Source organism: Miniopterus natalensis, chromosome 8 (genome assembly GCF_054644295.1).
Source record: "Miniopterus natalensis isolate mMinNat1 chromosome 8, mMinNat1.hap1, whole genome shotgun sequence".
Taxonomy (NCBI): domain Eukaryota; kingdom Metazoa; phylum Chordata; class Mammalia; order Chiroptera; family Miniopteridae; genus Miniopterus; species Miniopterus natalensis.
This window is the reverse complement of record NC_142088.1, coordinates 15,474,716-15,494,846: the sequence shown is the minus strand read 5'-3', so window position 1 is coordinate 15,494,846 and position 20,131 is coordinate 15,474,716. Positions and strand designations below refer to the sequence as shown.

Genomic DNA, 20,131 nt, shown 5'->3' with positions numbered 1-20,131 from the left:
AAGCCTCAGGGCGAACAAAGCTGCAGATCAACTCCAGAACCTGAATTGAAGGCTTATGGAATTGTCACACTAAGTAAAATGGGCAGTACAACACCTCTGGTCTTGGTGATGGAGCACTGGTGGGGAAAGGGTGAAGCAGGGGATGGCACTATCTGACCAAATATACTGAGGAAGTTCAGAATGCTGAATCCCCAAACACACCTGACCCTCCTAACCAGAGGACACAACCCCCTTCACTGACTACCCTTCCATCTAAGGAAACCAACATTCCCATACATCAGTATCTCCACACACTGTGATAAGACTTTCAACTGCTTCCGTTGGGCAGGAACCCAATCGGAGAATGGCAGTTCTTTTCAGGACTTACTCCTATTACCTCTTGTTGACCCCAGGTTCATAACAACTTAGATTCTAATGTAGCCCAAAACCAAGGCCTGATCTAGGAGGTGACAACTCATACAGTAAAGATTTACCAAACTTTGCCAATTTGTATCAGCAGGAGCCTAGCTAGCACGTAAGGGAATGGAATGGGTTGATTCTAAGGGTTTTATACCAAGCCAAGTTTATCAGTATATGTGCATTCATCTGGGATTTGGGATTTAGCATGTTGCCTTGAGCAGGTGGGAGTGACTGACTGACTGAATCCTTGATTCACTGATGGCTTACACAGGAAAAAGTCGAAATGCCAACATTTTCCTGGCAGACCAAAGTGGAAGAAGTCCAAAAGCCCGAGTAAGTAAGAATACTGAAAAGGACCTATTATGAATCATCCCGTTCAGCCTGTCCCTTACCATACCCCTGGAAGGGCCTGTGGGACACTCCCTGCACCAAATAATTACATGGGTGAGGAAAGAATCAACATGCTTGAAAAGCTGTATGGTACAGTAACTGTCTTCTCTGGGCTGGAGAGAAGTGCAAACAGGCGTGGGCTCCTGGATTTACATGTTCAGGAGTGGGCAAAAGTAGGTTTACAGTTGTTTGTATGAAAAAAGACATGCAGGTTCTGATTATTACAATAACTTTATTAACTGTGGTCCATACTCACAACTTTAAACCTACTTGTGCCACCCTTGTATTTTATTTAATCAGAAATATTTCAACGTGTGGCAATAGGTGTTTAATAGCCATATGTGGCTAGTGCCTAACACATTGGAGAGTACAGCCCTGGAACTTTCACTTCTCCCAAGATAGTCACTAAAACTGAAAGATGGGGGGGGGGGGGGGAGTGATTCCTCCTACATACCCATTTAAACAGTGTTTTTAGGCTGATGTGAGACCTAGATGGTTCTGGGGGTGAATGCAGACTTAATCGCCTCATAAATGCCAACTGCAGAGGCATTTCTAGCTCTGGTCTCTTCACTGGATCACGTTAAAATAGCCCATGACACCAAGTATGAAGGTATTAACAATTTCTTTTAAAAATAATTCCTTATCAACAAAGATAATCAGAAGCAGTTGGCCTTCACACTACAGGAACAGCATACTTTCACTATCTTACCTTAAGGTTAGGTCAACTCTCCTCTCTGTCACAATATAGTCCAAAGAAATCTTGTCCATCTTGACATCCCACAGAACATCAAGCCGGAACATTACATTCATGGTATTATACTGATTGGACTTGATGAGCAGGAAGTAGTAAATACCTGAGATGCCTCCGTGAGATATATGCTAGAGGATAGGAGATAATCTCCGTGAAAAGTTCAGAGACTTGCAGTGTTGGTGAAATGTTATGGGCCTAGTGGTCTGGGCACGTTGAAACTGATCCTCTCTAGCAAATAACAAATCGCTGCACCTTGCAAGTTGCATCATGAAGAAGGCACAAATGTGGTGCCCTCTTTGGATTTTGGGAAAAGAAATTCCAAAATCTGCTGCTCTGATGCATGTGCCAGGTATTCATGGGGCTGTCAGAGTTGAGAGGGGACTGGGCAAGAAAAGGATCTGCAATACACCTCTGCTGTGATGAAAGCTGCCCTATATCTTTGGCTCTAAGATCCAGCAATGCAATGGCTTTTGGAAATGTCTGTGGCTATGAAACATCTCTGTCAATAGAAGCATCAGAGTGTAGATCTTTTTTTTTTTTTTTTTTTTAAGCAAAGACATGTAATCTTGTATCAATAACTATTCTCCATTTTCAAAGTTCCTCCTAACTTGGTATTGGACTCTGTTTCAGACTGAGAGTACTGGACCATGGGACTCCAAGTGACCGTGTGGCCCAAACTACACCAAATGACCTCGGTGTTACCTGACTCAATATAACACTCAGTAAGATGTGCACAGGGGCATCTCACTGTTAAGTGAAACCAGGATCATGCAGGTTTGGGAAGCCTGGGTATACTTCATGAACAGTAGCTCAGGTGTCCCTGACACCTGCTGCTACTACTGCTTCACAATCTCTCCTCAAGCCACATGTGGGGCCTCATGGGGTGTTCTCAGTGGCCAATACATGGAGGATGAGACTGTGTGGAACTAGTCCTAGTTCATAAACAGATTGCATGGTATTTAGTATGAGCTGTGACCACTGTGTTACAGGCCCACTGAAGGGGGCTAGCCGTAAAATATAGTACTGAAATATCCCCCCAGCAGAATTTCAGACTGTACACTTGGCAGGTAAGGAGAGATATCTGAGGTAATGACCCATGGTTTGGCCATATGGTCAAGGACTTGGAAGAACAAGACTGGAAAACTGGTGATAGGAGGTCTGGGAGAGAGCTGTGTGAACGAACCTCTCAGAATTGGTACAAAGTGTGATGACATGTCCAATGTGAATTCCCTCTAGAAGGTGTCCACTGTGGAGAAGGCTCTTAGTTATCTGGACAAAAGTGGCTGATGGGTGGCCCAAACCAATCAGACAATCTATTTTATGAATCAGATTCTTTACCTAGCTACTCTTGTGCCTGCTCAAGGAAGTGGCCCATGTATAAAGTGACAAGGGGTGACAGGGATGAAAACTGTGTGTGGGTCCAGCAACACAGGCTTTTCCCTCTCTATGATTTACCGCCACCACTACTGAGTTCACAGCTTTCTAATGCTGAGACCCTGATAGGGCACCATACCCCAAGGGGATTAACCAGTCAATTGGTAGCAGGCATTTTACATTGGACAACTTTTAATATAAAGGAGGGAGAAATTTATCCTTATAGGATGTAATAGACACTCAGGATATAGATTTATATTCCCTTCCTTCAGTACGTCTGCAAGCTCCTCTCCACATGGATTTAACAGAATGTTTTACCAAGTACCATGGTATTTCTTAAAATATTGCCTTCAACCAGAAAACTCATTTTATGGCAAAGGAAATATAGCAATGGGCTCAAACCTATATATTTCACTGGTCATACTTCATGTCCCATCTTCCAGAATCACCTGGGTAAACTGAGGGGTACAACAGTCTACTGGTGGAGTGGTCCATGTATGGCTGCCAGTAGGGAGAAGTTTGGGTGTATTCTATAGGATATGATATATACCTAATGCCATCTCCTCCACAACAGCAATGCATGAGTCTGAGAACAGAGGTTAAGCTAGGAGTGGCTACAATACAAATACACCCAGTAACTCATTTAAAGAATTTTTACTTCCTGTGTTGAAATCTTGGGATTGGTGTTTTTGGCAATCTCGGTGCCCAAGGGAAGAATGTTTCCACCACAGATCAGAGTTCTGGTACTGTTGTTTGGGACACTGAGATGACTCTGTGGCTATTTGGGGCATCTCAAGCTGCTGAACTATAGGGAGAGAAGTGGGCTATTGGTTGGTAATTTTTCCAGATTACTAAGATGATTTGGGGTCATTGCTGTGTGATAGGGGCAAAGACGACTATGTTCAGAATTCAGGAGATTCACTGGGGTACCCCTTAAAAAAACCTGCCCAATAATCTTACTGTAAAACTGCAGTAATACTGGTTATTGTAAAACTGCAGGAATCCAAGAAAGGAAGGACCACCTTTGTGAACTTGTAGAAATAAGGTTTGGTTTATTCATTGATCAGATAATGAAACCTGTCCAGCCTAGGTGCTAAAAAAAGGTGAGTGGGAGACAGAACTAGCATTGGAAGAAGAACTCTATGATGACCTATTTGAGCTTTCTGACCAGTTAGTGAAGCACCGAGTTTAGCAGCTTTGTTTCATGTTATCTCTATTGTGAAAAGCATTAGCGGTGGCTAATATTTTAGATGTCAGTTGTAAGAGTGACTGAGTTGATATCATCACCCCTTGATGATGTGGTAGCTGAATGACACCCCTCTCTCCCTCTCATCACTCCGTTAAACTCTCTTTAATTAGCCAGTTTGAGTACGCTGTTTATATAGCTGCAGAGTCATGCCTCGATATACCAAATTGCAAAATCAGCATGATTGTAGTTATAGGGACCATGGTGGGGGGTTTTTTGTTGATTTTTTGGGACCTCAAAGTAGCAGTATACTAATTTGTAAAAATACAGTTTTACAGAAACAGCTTCAATTTATACACACAAACTTTACAATTACACAGAACCATGTAAATAATATAATGGGTCTGGCCTCGCCAAAGCTAAGCTGGATTGGCCTACTGGATGACATCTCACTTTATCACCCACCAACCAGGTGCCTGAGATGGGCCATGCCTACTTTGCAAAAAGAAGCTAATTGCAGCTGCTCAGCTCAGTCTAACACAAAAACCAAGGTGCCCTGACTTGTGAGACACCACCCACAGGGATAGAGCTGCTAAAAGAACAAAAAGGAAATCAAGGAAACAGACTTAGATGAACATTGAATGCCTTCCAGACGTGTCACCAGGCACTGAACCTTCCAAGAATGCAGCAATTGCCAGGTAAAGAAACATGTACACTAAGCCATAATATTAAAAGCAACCCAATTTTACAAAGAATAAAACATATTTAAACTTATTCTGCCTCAACTTCATGCAACAGATGCGTTCATAAAAAGCTTTGTTTTATATAATCCTTGGTCTACTTGACAACACTTTAATAAGTACATGGCTAGCTAAAGAAAATAACTGCCATGTCTTAAACATCTTTCAATAAAGAATAATTTTATAATAAAAATTACCACTTTAAGATACAGCTTTAATAGCATAATTAAAAAAAAAAAAAATGTCATAGTTGGAAATAAGTGAATTACTTTGAGTCAGGGAGGAAGGTAAAATACATAAAGTATTTTGTTTTAATGCTTGCGTTAATTTCATTTTTCTGTAACTGCCCCAAATTTGAGTTAATATCTAACAGTTTTACATATTTCACACTCAGGTTAAAAAAGTAGGTAAAGCCTTAAGACTTAACAGGAAAAATGTAAAGAAAGATAATACAAGTACTACCTCATAATACACAGCACTCTCTAATACAATTTGTCAAAGTAGATGAAAACATCACTTCCATCATATCCTTATATTAAAATTAAATTTTAATATATCATTAGGAATAGAAGGAGCATATGAAACCAGCTTGAGAGTAATTCTATGTTAATTTTCCACCTTTAACTTCTTGGTTATGGCAATTCAAGATAAAAGTCAAATGAAATTCATTCAGATTTCTAATCATTCCTTCTCTTTCATGTACTATATTCTAGCATTTAAAAAAATATCAGATTTATTCCAGATTTTTAATGATAATTTATAAAGCAGAGAAAAGTTCCAGAGAGCATCTAATGACTATGGCTTGAGAGATGAAACAAGAATTAGCCAACTTTCTAAAGAGCATATTTTCAAGTTTAAAAATAGCAATATGTGGTCCCACTGAGGTCCCAGCCTGGGTGTCGTAATCAGTCAAAAAAATAAAATAAAAATCACAGCTTTCATCTTGTCTATGGTAACATCAGCATGTAACAATGTTATTTTACATTATCCTGGATTAACCATAATTATTGGGCTGATCATTATAAAATTGAAAAATCATAGAAAACTTATATAACAGCTGTTTTCTTATTTCAGTGACTTAAAGAAAATAAGAGACTTCAGTTGACAGTGCTCCTTTTGGCCAAGTCTATAAGAAGGGCCACATGCATCGTCCAAAATTTATTAGCTATTCAATGTACACAAATAAAAATACTGTCTAGGTCATCCCTAGCTAGTATCAAAGCTGTAAGTTACTTTGTATTATCTATGGCACTCTCCTGAATTCTCAAATTTTAGCTTTCTTCTCAAAGACTTGCTGACACTTACCAGAATGGGTCCTGAGGTGTCCTGTGAGGGCGTCCCTTCTTCTACACGCATAGCTACAGAAAGGGCATTTGAACGGCTTCTCTCCAGAGTGTAGCTTTATGTGTCTCAGAAGGTTGCCCTTCTGAGTAAAAGAAGCTCCACACTGGTTACAGTGGAAGGGACGTTCACCTGTGGGAAGGAAAAGAGATGAGAAAGGTCAGGTAGGTTACGTGCAAGTGACTATTTCATCACATACTGTTAACTAGAGCCAGTCCTCCATGCTGAGAATATTCACCTCCCTTCTAAGTCTTCTAAACCCTCACCTCCCTAGAATTTGCTTTGTAAATACAACTTCTCAAATTTCAGGTCAAATGTTGCTTCCCCTCCATACAAATTTTATAGGATTCCTGTCACGGACTCAAAAGAGTAAGAGTAATAGGATTGACAATTGGTGGAATAACTAACTAGGTGCCATCACTTTGCTGACGTCACTGGTCACTTTACATATAATAATTCAGTCCCCATAATGACATATCTAATCAGGCATCTATAATTTCAATTTACAAATGAAGAAACTGGAGTGCGAGTATCAAAGTATCTGACTAGAGTCACAGAGCTAATAAGCACTCAGTCTGATAACTGAACCTTGCTCAGTTTGACTCTCTCTTGCTCTCTACTGTACCATGCTGTCTTTAAAAAATCACATCGGTTTTGAGTTGAAAGGGACCTTTAGTCTAACTCTCTCATTTAGCTGGTCATTTTCTTAACAGGGGACAAGAGAGGTTCAGTGAATGAACCCAGGTTACAAAGCTCATTACCACAAAATCTCCAAATATCGCTGAGGTCTCTCAATTCTACTCACTAACAGGAAAAGCTCTGGCAAAACTTCCTCACAGAATGAGAGAAAATCCAAGAAAATTATTCCTTTAGATATTTCTTATATATCCTTTTTGTTGTGAAAATCATTTGTTTGACAGGCATCTTTCCTCCTATTACTGATATTGTTATAAACTGTTTAAGCCATAATTATCAGTGCTGTCTGTTGTCATCAACTGGCTGTCACCAGCATCATCAAACATAAACACGTGTAGTTGATAAAGCAGTAAAATGGGCAAGTGGATCAAACAGGTACCATTAATCAAACCATGAAGAAAATACTAGCATTTTGAGTTTGTCTACTTCTAAAGACAGACATGAAACATATAATACATTAATAGATAAACAGTATAAATATGTCATAGTAAAGCTCAAAGTTTAGAATAAAAATAAAATTTAAAAAAAATTCCCTTTTGGTTAAAACTGGACCATTTCTGTACTTGAAATTAGATAATGATTAAAATTTTAATAGATAATTTTTTGAACTGAATTGTCATGTTTAATATCTTTAACGGAAACATTTGTAATAGTGAGTAATAAAACCTCAACATTTGGGGGGTACCTTTAATATAATACAAACTCAGTGATTCTTTTAATTAAAAATATGTAGGGAGCATAAAGAAAAGAAATGGGTCCTTTTCTAGCAGCTGCCACTGAACACTTTAGAGTGATATAAATGCTAAAGAAATTGAAAAATTGATAGATCAGGTGTATCTTGAATTCTGTAGTACTTGCTCATTTTGTAAATTTAATAAGACTCATATTTTAAAAAGTGTAATTTGGGTTAAGGTATTTTCTTAAGAAGTGTGGAGAGCTTATAAGCTAAGTTTATAAAATGCCCTATACTGATGTATTTAGTTGAAAAAGTTATCTCTTATCATGTTAAAGTTGCCTTATATTTAATCTTAGTTAACTTTTGTGATTCATTCGTTAAAACTGACAAATTAAATCAACACTAAATATAGTTTAAAAGAGAAATACCTGACCTAAAACCTCTTGTACGCAGTCTTACAAAACAGTAAACAATTTAAAATAAATCTAATTTGGTAATACTTGTTTATTTTACACATACATATGCACGTACACATGCAAACACATGCACACACATATAAATTTCACTTAATTTTTTGACTTCTGTTTCAATGGAATAACACTCTACAACTTTTTAAAATCAGGGCTTTCTACTGCCCACCGCTGCCATGGAAATAGTAACAAAAAGAAAGAAGGAGGCACTTTCTTCATGAAATTAACTTTTTAGACAGTAGGAAAACAGCAAATTTAAATCATAATTTTCACTACAAATATTTTATTTTACGTTTGAAATCTGTCTATGTAGAGTTTCCCAAGCAAGTGACAGATCAGTATGCAGTAACTCTAAAATAAATTAAATTAGGGTGGTGAACAAAAACATTTGAAATCATGTTTGCCTTTGGAAAATACTCCACTAACATGTTAATTAGATTTTTTTGAAGCTTCCTACAAGCCTCCTACAATTGAAGTATTTTAAAACCCTGATTTTAGAGAACTGAATTTATCATTTAATATAATGTAAATCTAAACGCTAAAAAATAATAAACATAACTCTTTTCAAAGTAATTTTTATTTATTTTTAATTTTTAAATATATCTTTATTGATTTCAGAGAGAGGAAAGGAGAGGGGGAGAGAGAGATAGAAACATCAATGATGAGAGAGTCATTGATCGAGCCCACAACCTGGGCATGTGCCCTGACGGGGAATCGAACCCCGATCGCCTGGATCCCAGGTTGACGCTCAACCACTGAGCCACGCCTGGCCGGGCTCAAAGTAATTTTTAGATTCATCTAATTGCATTTATGGGATTAATGGCAGGGTAATTCAGTGTTTTCTTTAGTTTTAAAGATTTTTTAAAAATTTATTTTGAGAGAAAGAGGAAAGGAGAGGGTGAGAGAGAAACAGGGATGTGGGAGGGAAACATCAATCAGCAGCCTCCCGCATGTCCCCTACCAGGGATCGAGCCCACAACCCGGGCATGTGCCCTGACGGGAATCGAAACAGCAACCTTTCAGTGCACAACCAACTGAGCCACACCGGCCAGGGCCATAATTTAGTTTTAACAGTTACAAAATATTCCAGATATCTTCAAATATTTTTTAATAAGGATTACTCTGAATTTATATAATCACCCTTAAAGGGGCAGGAGAAACAGAAAGGGGCGTAGGTATGCGGGGAAATCTTGCCACATTGCTGAATGCGGCGAGTCTTAGCGTGGAGGCATCTGCTATGTTCCCGTGGCCGTGGGCCGTGAAGAGGCAGTGTGGAGGTGAGCAGTCACGCTCCCATTTGGGGGAAGAGGGAAGAGCCAATGTTAACAGTGCACTCTGATTTCAATCAGATGAACCTCTGAGGAAGATAGATCTGCTTTACAAGGACTGTCCTGATTTTCTTTTTAATTCTTGGATACTAATTCTACGGCTTTACTCGTTTGGGGCTGAAATATGCTTAATTCCTCTTAATGTCTTGATTATGTGATTATGTAAATGACAATTATTTCCACAATCCCCTACTTTCTTGCATGTGTTCCACACTAAATCTAGTTGGAATTACAGGGGAAACCCTCAATAACACTACTGCTGAAGTCAAGGACGAAAATAGTGTAACTTACGAGACATTTTCTCTAGTATACCTTGTTATATTCTAGGGATAATCCAAATGGAAGAGTCAAATCCAAATCTGTTTAATAAAAAATCAAAAATAATGAGATTGACTAATTTTTTCTAAAAAGCAATCCCTGTAAAATGGGAGCAATCCTTTTATTAAATGTTTTGGGATTTTCCTGGCATACAGAAATATGTGTAAAATGATCTGATAATTAAGTAAAAGGTTCAGTTAACTACCTATTTTGTCTGTGTAACTTGAAATAACACATCTCAATTATTTCTTTTTTACTAATTTTTCTTTGATAAGTAGACTGAGTCCATTGGTCCTTTTAAAGTCAGTTTAGACCTTGTCTGAAAAACATGACAATGTTCTTCTTCAGATGTAAATAAAAGCAAATTTCAAGAAAACCCCATAAATTTACTAAACACATTAATGACATTACAGTGGGATTCAATTTTAAAAAATCAGAGTAGGCTATTGTGTCTGTGATAACTAACCCACCTGTAAGTGGGAATGCAAGTCTGGATTAACAACTCTGGATCCATTCTCATTCTGTTTTGTGTTTTTAAATCAATCTACTAACCTACTCAAGGGCCACTTTTAGATATTTACTGGCTGAAGTTATCTTATTATTCTATGGAATAAATAAATTGTATTTCAATATTTTATGTACTTTCATAAACACATTTCTAGATTTGTGTTTAAATATTCAATTGAAATGCAAGTGTACATGCATCACTTTGCTTTGGTGAATCAAAGACAGAGGGTGTTCCTGTGTCCTATGGAACAATAACCCATGAATATGAAAAATCAACCCCTGGAGACAGGGCCTTGGAGCTGGAGGATGGCTCCACAAAGCTGCACTGTGCAAAATACTGTGCTGAAAACTCTAATTACAAAAGTTGAGGGTACTCTCTCCCAAAGGGGGGCAAGATTAAAGGCTGTTCTGTGCTTATAATATTTACATGAATTTGTGTTTATGCATGAATTGAATTACTGCCCCTACTTCTTTTCTTCTCCTGGTGTTCCCAATGAAGAGTGCCTGGTGTATCTGATGACAATATTGCCTGATTACCTACTAAAGTACCAATGCCAAAGAAATGACACCAACCCATTAATAAGACACTGGATTGGCACTTTAGTGGAGTACAAAAGAGGAGGAAGTGAAATTGATCTGATACTCCATGGCATTTACTGAATTGGGACGTTGTGTATCTTTTTACACTATCAGTTTTATATTAGATATTTTTAAAACACAGAAACATGTTTCCCAAAGGCTTTATAAACATTTAAGACAGTGCATTTTATACTAGCCCTAGATAACTGGTGAGAGGTGGAAGTTCTAAAATGAACATGGTAGTAAGAAGAAAACACTTGGTGAATGGCTAGATTTTGACAGCATTTTCCCCCTAATCTAGTTTAAATTAAAGAAATTCAAGTAGACATTCTATTCTAGTACTAAAATGGAGTATAAAGTGTCATGAGCTACTCAGATGCATAAACTAGGTCAGCAGAAATACATACAAAAATAGCTAATTTTAAAAAATATCACAATTTCAAGGTCAACAATGTGGCAGGTATCCCAAGCCTCTCTATGAATGACTACTACTTTAACAAGACCTTCCATACCTGAGGAAAGTGTAAGAATTTTTACAGTACTCCAATAAACATTCATTAACAGTATAAGTTCATAGAGTTGCTAGAGTGCTTTAAATGGTTTATTTAGTCTACTCTCCTTGCCTATACGAGCTGAGTGAATCTCGTATTTCTAGGACTTGTGGAAATCTGTATAACTATTTAGAAACATTTTCCATGTCAGAAGTTTCATAATGAAAATAATTCAACTCTACTACAGTAGTAAATATCAAATGATAGTAGAGTAGGTATATAATTATTACTGTTTACAAACCAATAATCCTCATAAAAATCACTGCAGACAGTGAAACATTGATAACCTAAATTTTCAAGAGAGGCTACCCTCTGAATTTTCTTAACTCGGATCATAACAGGTTTATTAAAAGTTTACAAAAATTGTTTTAGTATACTTTTCAGCCTTAAAATGAACACTACAGGCAATGCAACTGAAGAGTCATTAGACTGGTTTTGTTTTGTTTGTATGTTGCTAGATGGAAGAAGTTAAAAATCTGAATGAGTGTCTTCCTCAACATAATCAACCTGAGATAACTTTGTGCAACTCTCCTTTTAGAACTGCAGTTAGAATTATTTCATGAACATAGAAGAAAAGTAGACTCATTATTTTACAGTCTTTTCCTTTTTTATCTTATCAAATATGGTGTCTAAGCTTGACCTTTTAACATTCCCACGAGACATTTTTAAAAATTAAAGGGAAAAAACCATTTTTAGTAGTAATATAAATATAACTATAAAATTTTAAATATAAATAATTTAAAATATAATGTCATTTAAAAGAAAATTTGAAACAAGTAAAAATGTTAATGCCTGTATGGTTGGAATAATCTTAAATCCTTACAAAGTTGATGATTTTGATTAAAGTAACAGATTTTAACATGTAACTTCTTACTATACTTTTTAAAATATCAGCCATATTATAGTAACATCTCATAATAAAATGTACGTATTCTGATGCGCCAAGCATTGTATATTTGAGCAAAACCACTATGGGCATCATGAAACCTTGGCTCTGGCCTCACAATGCCCTTAACTACAAAAGGGATAATAGATGAATTATGGCTGATTTGGGCTTTGTAAATGGGAGGGCTGGACCAAAACTTCAATGTATCTTGTCCTCTCACGTTTTAAGCACCTACTAATCATCTATAAATCAACATTTTAAGTCATTTTCTTTAATTTATCTCTCTTCCAGAAGAGTGTCATATTTTGAAGTTCTGAGTATATTAGTTATTGGTGTTTTGCTAAAAAATACTACTCTGCAATACAGTTAAAGTTAGCATTATCTTTAAATCAATTTTCATATGAACTTGAAACTTTTTTTGAAGGGTCAACTATCTGCCAAAATCACATTTCGGTTTTTTTTTTTAATTTTTGCCAAAGGATGTGAACAGATTTAAACACGGCCTTTTCATTTGGCTGGTTTTTCACATTACTCAAATGTCTAAAAGTATGTATTAAATTAACCTGATGTCTTTTTCCTCACCTTACTTCATGATTACAGAGTTCTACCTGCACTCTTTGCTATACCCCACCCTACATATCTCCTTGCAGGATTTATGATAAAAAAATTATACAAAGTTGGTAAAATCCTCAAACTGAGGAAAATAAATATCTGCCTACTACAGAGACCCATGGCAGGCCAAGATTGACTGGAAATTGTATTCCAAGAAATTAACTCAATAAGGTGAAAATGATCCACCCCTATATAAATGCATGAGTACCGTTGTAGAGTATAAGCTCTTAGCTAGCAAACTGCATTGCCTGCCCATGGGTACAGTAAAATATGTATAGAAATACAAAAAGATTAAGTTACACAATGAAATTCTCCTCTACCTTTTCAACCTTATCATATTATTGTTATATTAAGAACTGCGGAAACTGAATCCCAGACTTCTTTTCTGATTCACTACTCAGATTTGAAGGCTGGAAGTCAAGACCCAGGCTACTCCCTGCTCTTCAGCAACCCAACCCTAGCAGAATCCTGAGAAGGTAGTTTCACCACTGCCACCCCTGAATAAAGAGGAAAGAGAACAGATGCCAGGTCATATCAACATCAGACGCCACAGGCAGTCATCAGGTTATTCTCAGCTGCTTACCAGTGTGACTCCTTTTATGTACCATAAGCACATTGGGCCCAATGCAAACCATGCCACAGACGTCACATTTCAGTTTACCATTCGGAAGCCGGATTCCTCCCTCGCCTTGAAGCTCCTGGACTTTCCTGTTGTCAGCCACCTCGCTGCTCTCAATTAGGGGTTCTTCTAGGCTGCTACCCTCATCATGGCCCCTGATCTCGTCTTCGCGGCTCAGGGGTTTCCTGTCACACTCTTCATCACTCTGCATTTCTAGCTTTACTGAATTTGCTGTAATTTAAAAAGAAGAAAGGAGAGACGTTAAATGCATGTCTTGTGTTGTCACCCGCATCCTTCTTCCACCTGCTGCCCTTCTGTTAACAAGGTTGTAAATGCTGTTTTAAGTAGAATGCAGTCCATCGTCAATGCAATGTTAACACGTACTGTGCTTACTCTACGACATTTTAGTAAAGCTTTGTCATGAAAGTGAAGATGGCTCAGGAAAGCTCTGCTCTGAGAGACCAGAATGATGCTTTATTTCTGCACACATTTCTTTCTTTTTTTAAAATTAATTTATTGAGGTGATATTGGTTAATAAGATTATATAGGCTTCAAGTGTACATTTCTATGACACAGGATCTGTATGTTGCATTATGTGCCCACCGCCCACAGTCAGATCTTCTTCTGTCACCATATATTTAACCCCCTTTACCCCAACTATCCCCCCACTCCTCTTCCCTCTGGTAACCACCATACTGTTGTCTGTGTCTATAAGTTTTCCTTTGTTTGTTTTTCTTGTTTGTTCATTTGTTGCTTTCAGTTTTATATCCCAAATATGAGTAAAATCAGTTATATACTTTTTAAAGCAAGTCTCTAAATAATTCTGATACTGGCTTTTGAGTTTGTCATTAAGGCTACTGAGACGGAGTTAGGATCATGGAAGAGACAAGATTAGATATTGCTCAATCCACTGAGACAGACCTCTTCTTAATTTAACAATCATTTTACACACACACACACACACACACACACACACACACACACACACTTCATAGTCTGTGTTTCACATCAGAGCACTTAGGTAAACCTCCTTCTGAACTGAATAAGAGAAACAACTCAGGATATTAATCCAGCAAATGTCTTAGCTATATGGCGGCACACTGTCAAGGCAAATACCCTAAAATCAGACTAAACACATACATTCAGTTAAGAGCTGTATAAATGTGCTGCAGAGTACACAGACCCCACATGCTCTTAAGCTACTCTGCTTTTTTTCCTATATGAAAAAAGTTCTCCATGGAACATAGTCTGCAAATCAAAGTATTTCAACTTGAAAATGTGCACACTGAAAAGCAATGAATGACAGGAATGGCATAGCCTGCGTGCACACACTTGTGCCTGTTGAGAAATGTAATGCCTTCTGTTTGCTGTTCTTGGATCATCCCAGAGAGAAAAGTTGGAATTTTGTTAGCACGGCCCTCATTCTGGATTGCTGACAGAGTCTTTTCACAGAGCAGAAGCAAGTTTTAAGTAAATACCAGTTATTTATCCAGTAATCTTGAAAATTTCTTAAGAAATCATATCAAAGTTACTGAGAGAAACAAATTATTTGGTATTACTTGAATAGAGGAAATATTTTCATAAAAGGAAGCTCTTTTCACTGCACTTGTTTTCTTAGAGAAACCACACATTCTGTGATTTGTCATTAGCACTTATGATGGGTAGTGCTACCAAAATGGCTCTCCCCCTGCTCCCTCCCTGGAACTCCCCTACCAACTAGAGGCAGTGTCGTACACCGAGGAGATCGCTGGACTGAGCCAGGAGAACACGGCTCTAGCTCTGGCCCTGACATTTACGAGCAGTATAATCTTGGACTAACTATTTAACCTCTGAATCTCATGTCTTTTGTTTGCAGAGAGGAGATGAATTCAGACTACAGAATAAAGTTTAAACAGAATAGTTTAGCTGTTCATACTGAGGGTCCTGTAACTCGGACCTGAATACTGGCAATGGCACTTAGTACAAGCCGCATCGCCTTCTGCGTCCTCTGTGAAGAGGGGGGTGATAATGGCATGCAGGTCCTAGAGCAGATGTGAGCATTCGGTGAGGAAGTGTAAAAAATGGGCTTGGCTGTTATTTTTCTCTGGACAGACAGTGCTCTGGTCCATAAGGCTTTTGTGCAGATAAATTAATTTATAGGATGTAAATACTCTGAGATCTAAAAGGGATATATAGCCTACCTGGCCTCATCTCTAACAGAATATCTACTACACTGAGTTTTACCCTATTTACAAATTAGTACTGCTTTACTGATTTTTCAGAAGAGTAGAAACAATATCTTATCCATCTTAATATCCCCAACAAAGTCAAGAAATTGGTGGCATTATAGGAGGTATTTCAGATAGTATTTAGTTAGGTGTCTACGTAATTCAGAGGTGGGGAACGCCCGGCCTGCAGGCTATATAAGGCCCTAGAAATCATTTGGTCTGGCCCATTTGATATGTTAATTAAATGTTTGACCAAATATAGGAAGCTAATTTTTAAGTTGATAATTTTGTATGGCCTGCGAATGATTTTATCAATATCCAAATGGCCCTTGACAGAAAAAAAGTTTCCCCCAACTCCTGCTGATTGATTTTTTTAATTTATTTCTCTATACTTGTTTTATATGTTTAAGGAATCCATGAACTTTCTTGACAAAAATTAATCAACATAAAAGATGAAAAGTGAAGTCCTTTCCTACCCATAGTTTACCATCCCTAAGTTCTAGTCACAAATGCAACCATATCCTCATTTCCCAATTCAGTATTGTGTGTGTACATGTGTGTGTGGATATACAGTCTCTTTTTTACAAAAATTGGACTGTATAACTCACCTCACTTTAAGTTTGCTTTCTTCATTTAACAGTATCTGTTTAATGTTTTACACATTAGTACTCAAAAATTATATTGTTCCTTTTTAAAACCTGCATATATTCCAGATAAAAATTTATTGTAATTTATTCATCTAGGTCCTATCAATAGAAATTTAAGATTATTTCTTATTAATTGCTATTATAGGTATTATTGTATAATACCACAAAGAACTAGCAATCTGATCTATAATAATTGGTATTTTACTCTAGTATTTAATCTGCATTTTTTATGAGTGAAGTTGTGCATCTTTTTCTATGTTTAAATTTGGTGGCTTTTTTGGAGAACTACCAAAGTTCTTTGTCCATTTTTCTAGGTTGTCAGTCTTATCTCACTGTATTTAAATGCTTCATATACTAAGGAACTTAGCTCTGTTTGGTATGTATTGATGTATCTTTTTGCTAAAGGGTATATTTTAGCATGCATTCTAATTGTAAATTTTGAATTTTTTTAAGGTTTCAATATGGCTTTTGGGTTCTGTATCTTGCTTTAATAGGTTTTTCCAGACTCCAAGAAATTCTTCTACGATATATTTTTCTGGGAAGGAAGATTTTTCTGATCAGTGTAAAACATGACTTGGTTATCATATGTAATCCAATATTTCACTCATAATTGTCATTTAAAGAAAAAAACTGAGAAAACAAATGAAAAATATGACTTTATATAGCATTACTTCACATACTAACCTATGAGCAAATTGTCCCATAGATTTATTTTAAGTGATGTAGTCAAGATTACAAACTTCACAGAATTCTCATCATTTATATTTCTGAAATAGTCAACATCTGATAAGATGTATTTAATGAGTATAAAGTCTATCAGTATTCCAGTTCAGGAACTGAAGAAATGTGTATCTTAAAGAGTAGTCTTAGAGCCTGAAACTACAGGCCTCTTAAGTTTCAAAACAGCATATAATAATTAAGAATATGACTTGAAGCCCTGGCTGGGTAGCTCAGCTGGTGAGAGCACTGTCCAGATACGTAAATGTTGCGGGTTTGATCTCCAGTCAGGGCGCATACAAGAATCAACTAATGAATGAATAAATAAGTGGAACAACAAATCGATGTCTCTGTCTTTGTCTGTCTCTCTCATATAAATAAATATAAAAGAACTGATGTTACATTAAATTATCATATTTTCCCTAATGAGAGTACCATAATTTGGACATCAAAATATAATATCAAATATAAGTAAGAATGTGATTTAAAAAATTATTGTATATTACAATTAGAGTTAAGACTTTCTATCAACAGAAGAATAAACTTGAAATGAAAATTCAAAAAAGTATATATTTTCTAGACCTGAAATTGGAAATGGTAAGCTATAGTAATCTTTATCAATATTATACACTAAGGAACTACACATTTATCCAGTATGAATGTACATACTAAGCTATATTGATATAGTAAGTCAATAAACTGCAATACATTTTTTTAATCCTCACCTAAGGGGATGTTTTTTAATTGATTTTAGAAAGAGGAAGGGAGAGGGAAGGAAGGAGAGAAAGAAAAACATCTCAACCAGTTGCCTCCCATAAGCACCCAAACCTGCAATCTAGGCATGTGCCCTGACTGGGAATCAAACCCACCACCGCTGGTGTAGGGAAGACACTCCAACCAACTGAGCAACCCAGCCAGGGCTGCAACACATTTTTATATATACATCTCATACATTAAATTTTCCATGTATAGGGTGGCCTATGTACAAACAAAATCCCATCCTAATTTTTTAACCCATCTCACTGAAATTAGGTTGAAATTCTAGGATAAAGAACAATTAATTAACAAAGTAGTCTTTAAACTTTAACAGTGAAATAGAAAAGAATTTTCCCTACTCAAAGAATATAAAAGAAATTCTGGCACAATTTATGTTCAATGTTTAAGATGTTTCTAATTAATGAGAGCACCTATATTTTAACTCATTAATGATTAAATTCAAGTGCTTGGTAAACTTAAGTATACTCTAAATTATAATTTATATATTAATACAAGAGTTCTATTATGATTACTTGTAGCTATAATATATAAAGCTGTTATAATTATTAATCATTATATAATAAGTACATTAGGTATCAAACTTTTGAAATTAAATTCTCACTCTTCATATATGGTATTTCTTTTGCAATTTTGTAACAGGAAGACATTTTCATAAGTGGGCTGATGTCTATAAAGATGAGAACTTGTTAGTGTGAATGAAATGAAAATTATTACAAATCTCTATCCTAAGAATTATTTTTAAGCTTGTTTCCTTGATATGAAATGAAAAATATAAAATTCAGGCATATCTGTGGGAATTTACAATTATTAAGTACTGTCAAGCAATACAGCTTAATAAAAACAATATTTTGTCAGAACAAATTATTAGAGTAAAAAGGGAATACGAAATTAGATTCTAATTAATTGATCAATTTGTCATCTATAGTATATAGATATTTGAATATTTTCAGTGAATAAAATAAAGATACTTAGTATAGGTATCTTTTTTATTAACTTAAAAGAGATAGAGTTTACAATTAAAAACAAAAGATCAAAAGATCTTTTAAAACAAAAGATCACTACTTCTGCAGCATTAATGATCAAGAAAATGTTAACTAATTGTTATATTGATTTTTTTTAGCAGACTCAAAGATCTGTGAACAAAAGGAAAGGATAATAATAGTTAATAGAAAAATGTTTATGACCATTTTACATAGAAAAAAGCTTTGAATATATCTCAAGATAAAAAGTTTGACATGTATTTATGCAAAAATTGCTTCTTAATGAAAACATGTTTACAAATTAAAGTTTCCTCCCCTCTTTTTATGCTTCCAAAACACTGTTCTTGAACATCAGAACACAGCTTATGGATGCTATAAAAACATGTAGTTTAATTACTTCCATTTACAAATCATCATACCAATGCTGAGAAGGAGACTTAGGAGCTTTTGTTATGAGTGACTTTCATGCCAAACTATTTTCAATTTCAAAGTTTCTTCGATAATCATACTTGGTTCTCACACTCAAAGGCTTCATAATTAATCATAGTTTCAAGATACATAATACTGAATGGATAAAGTTAAACTGGACTTGCCTTTAATTCACTAATATGATATTAAATAAAGGGGTAACAAAATAAGGGTATTTACATGGACAAACAGACATAGATCACTGTAAAAAAGGGGTGGTGGTGGTGTAGAAAACCAAATGGTGAAAAATTATTTTGTAGAGTTATTAAAAACAAGTCATTTTAATTCAGTCTATATCTTAATGAAATTTTTCTTTACTACTATTATACTTTGAAAATTATAATTTAAAACTCAAATGTATACCATCTAAGATAAAATAAAAAATGACTTGTACAATGTTGTTGCATACATTCGTAGACCTCGCCCTCACAGAAGTCATCCACCTCAACCAGTAAGAAACAAAGACCAAAACTGAATTCGCTTAATAAATATTGGCTGGCTCAGTGATTTTTAAAGTGCCTGCTGCTTGTCTAATACTGTGCTGTAAGTGATTATCAAGGTTTAAGACAAAACGCTGAAGAATATTAACTTAAATAAGAAATTCATATTAACAGGATAGTATATACTCAGATAAAGGTCATAACACAGTTCATGAGTAAGAAGAGTACAGGAAAGATTTTAATAATGTACATAATTTGGTTACATAATAAATCTATTGACCTGAACGGTACCTAAACATAAAGAGGCTTTTCCTTAGAAATTGGGCATTTATTCCTTTCACTCCACACCTTCACTACGATATCCACCTATCTGATACAGCAAAGATTTTGCAATGCCTGGCAAATGATGCCTTCAAATAATGAAATTCTTCATTTTTAAGATTTGGGAGGAAAAGATAATTTTATATGAATG

The 20,131-nt window shown here is 35.9% G+C and overlaps 1 protein-coding gene across 1 annotated transcript in view; it reads right to left on the bottom strand.

Annotated features, from left to right (window-relative positions):
* IKZF2 (IKAROS family zinc finger 2) overlaps positions 1-20,131 on the bottom strand; it is a 134,966-nt gene that overhangs the window by 34,214 nt on the left and 80,621 nt on the right. The window contains exons 4-5 of the mRNA XM_087819606.1: positions 13,388-13,654; positions 6,146-6,313 (exon numbers count right to left, since the gene is read on the bottom strand). Coding sequence (XP_087675732.1) covers positions 6,146-6,313; positions 13,388-13,654 — 435 coding nt within the window. The remainder of the gene's footprint in view (positions 1-6,145; positions 6,314-13,387; positions 13,655-20,131) is intronic.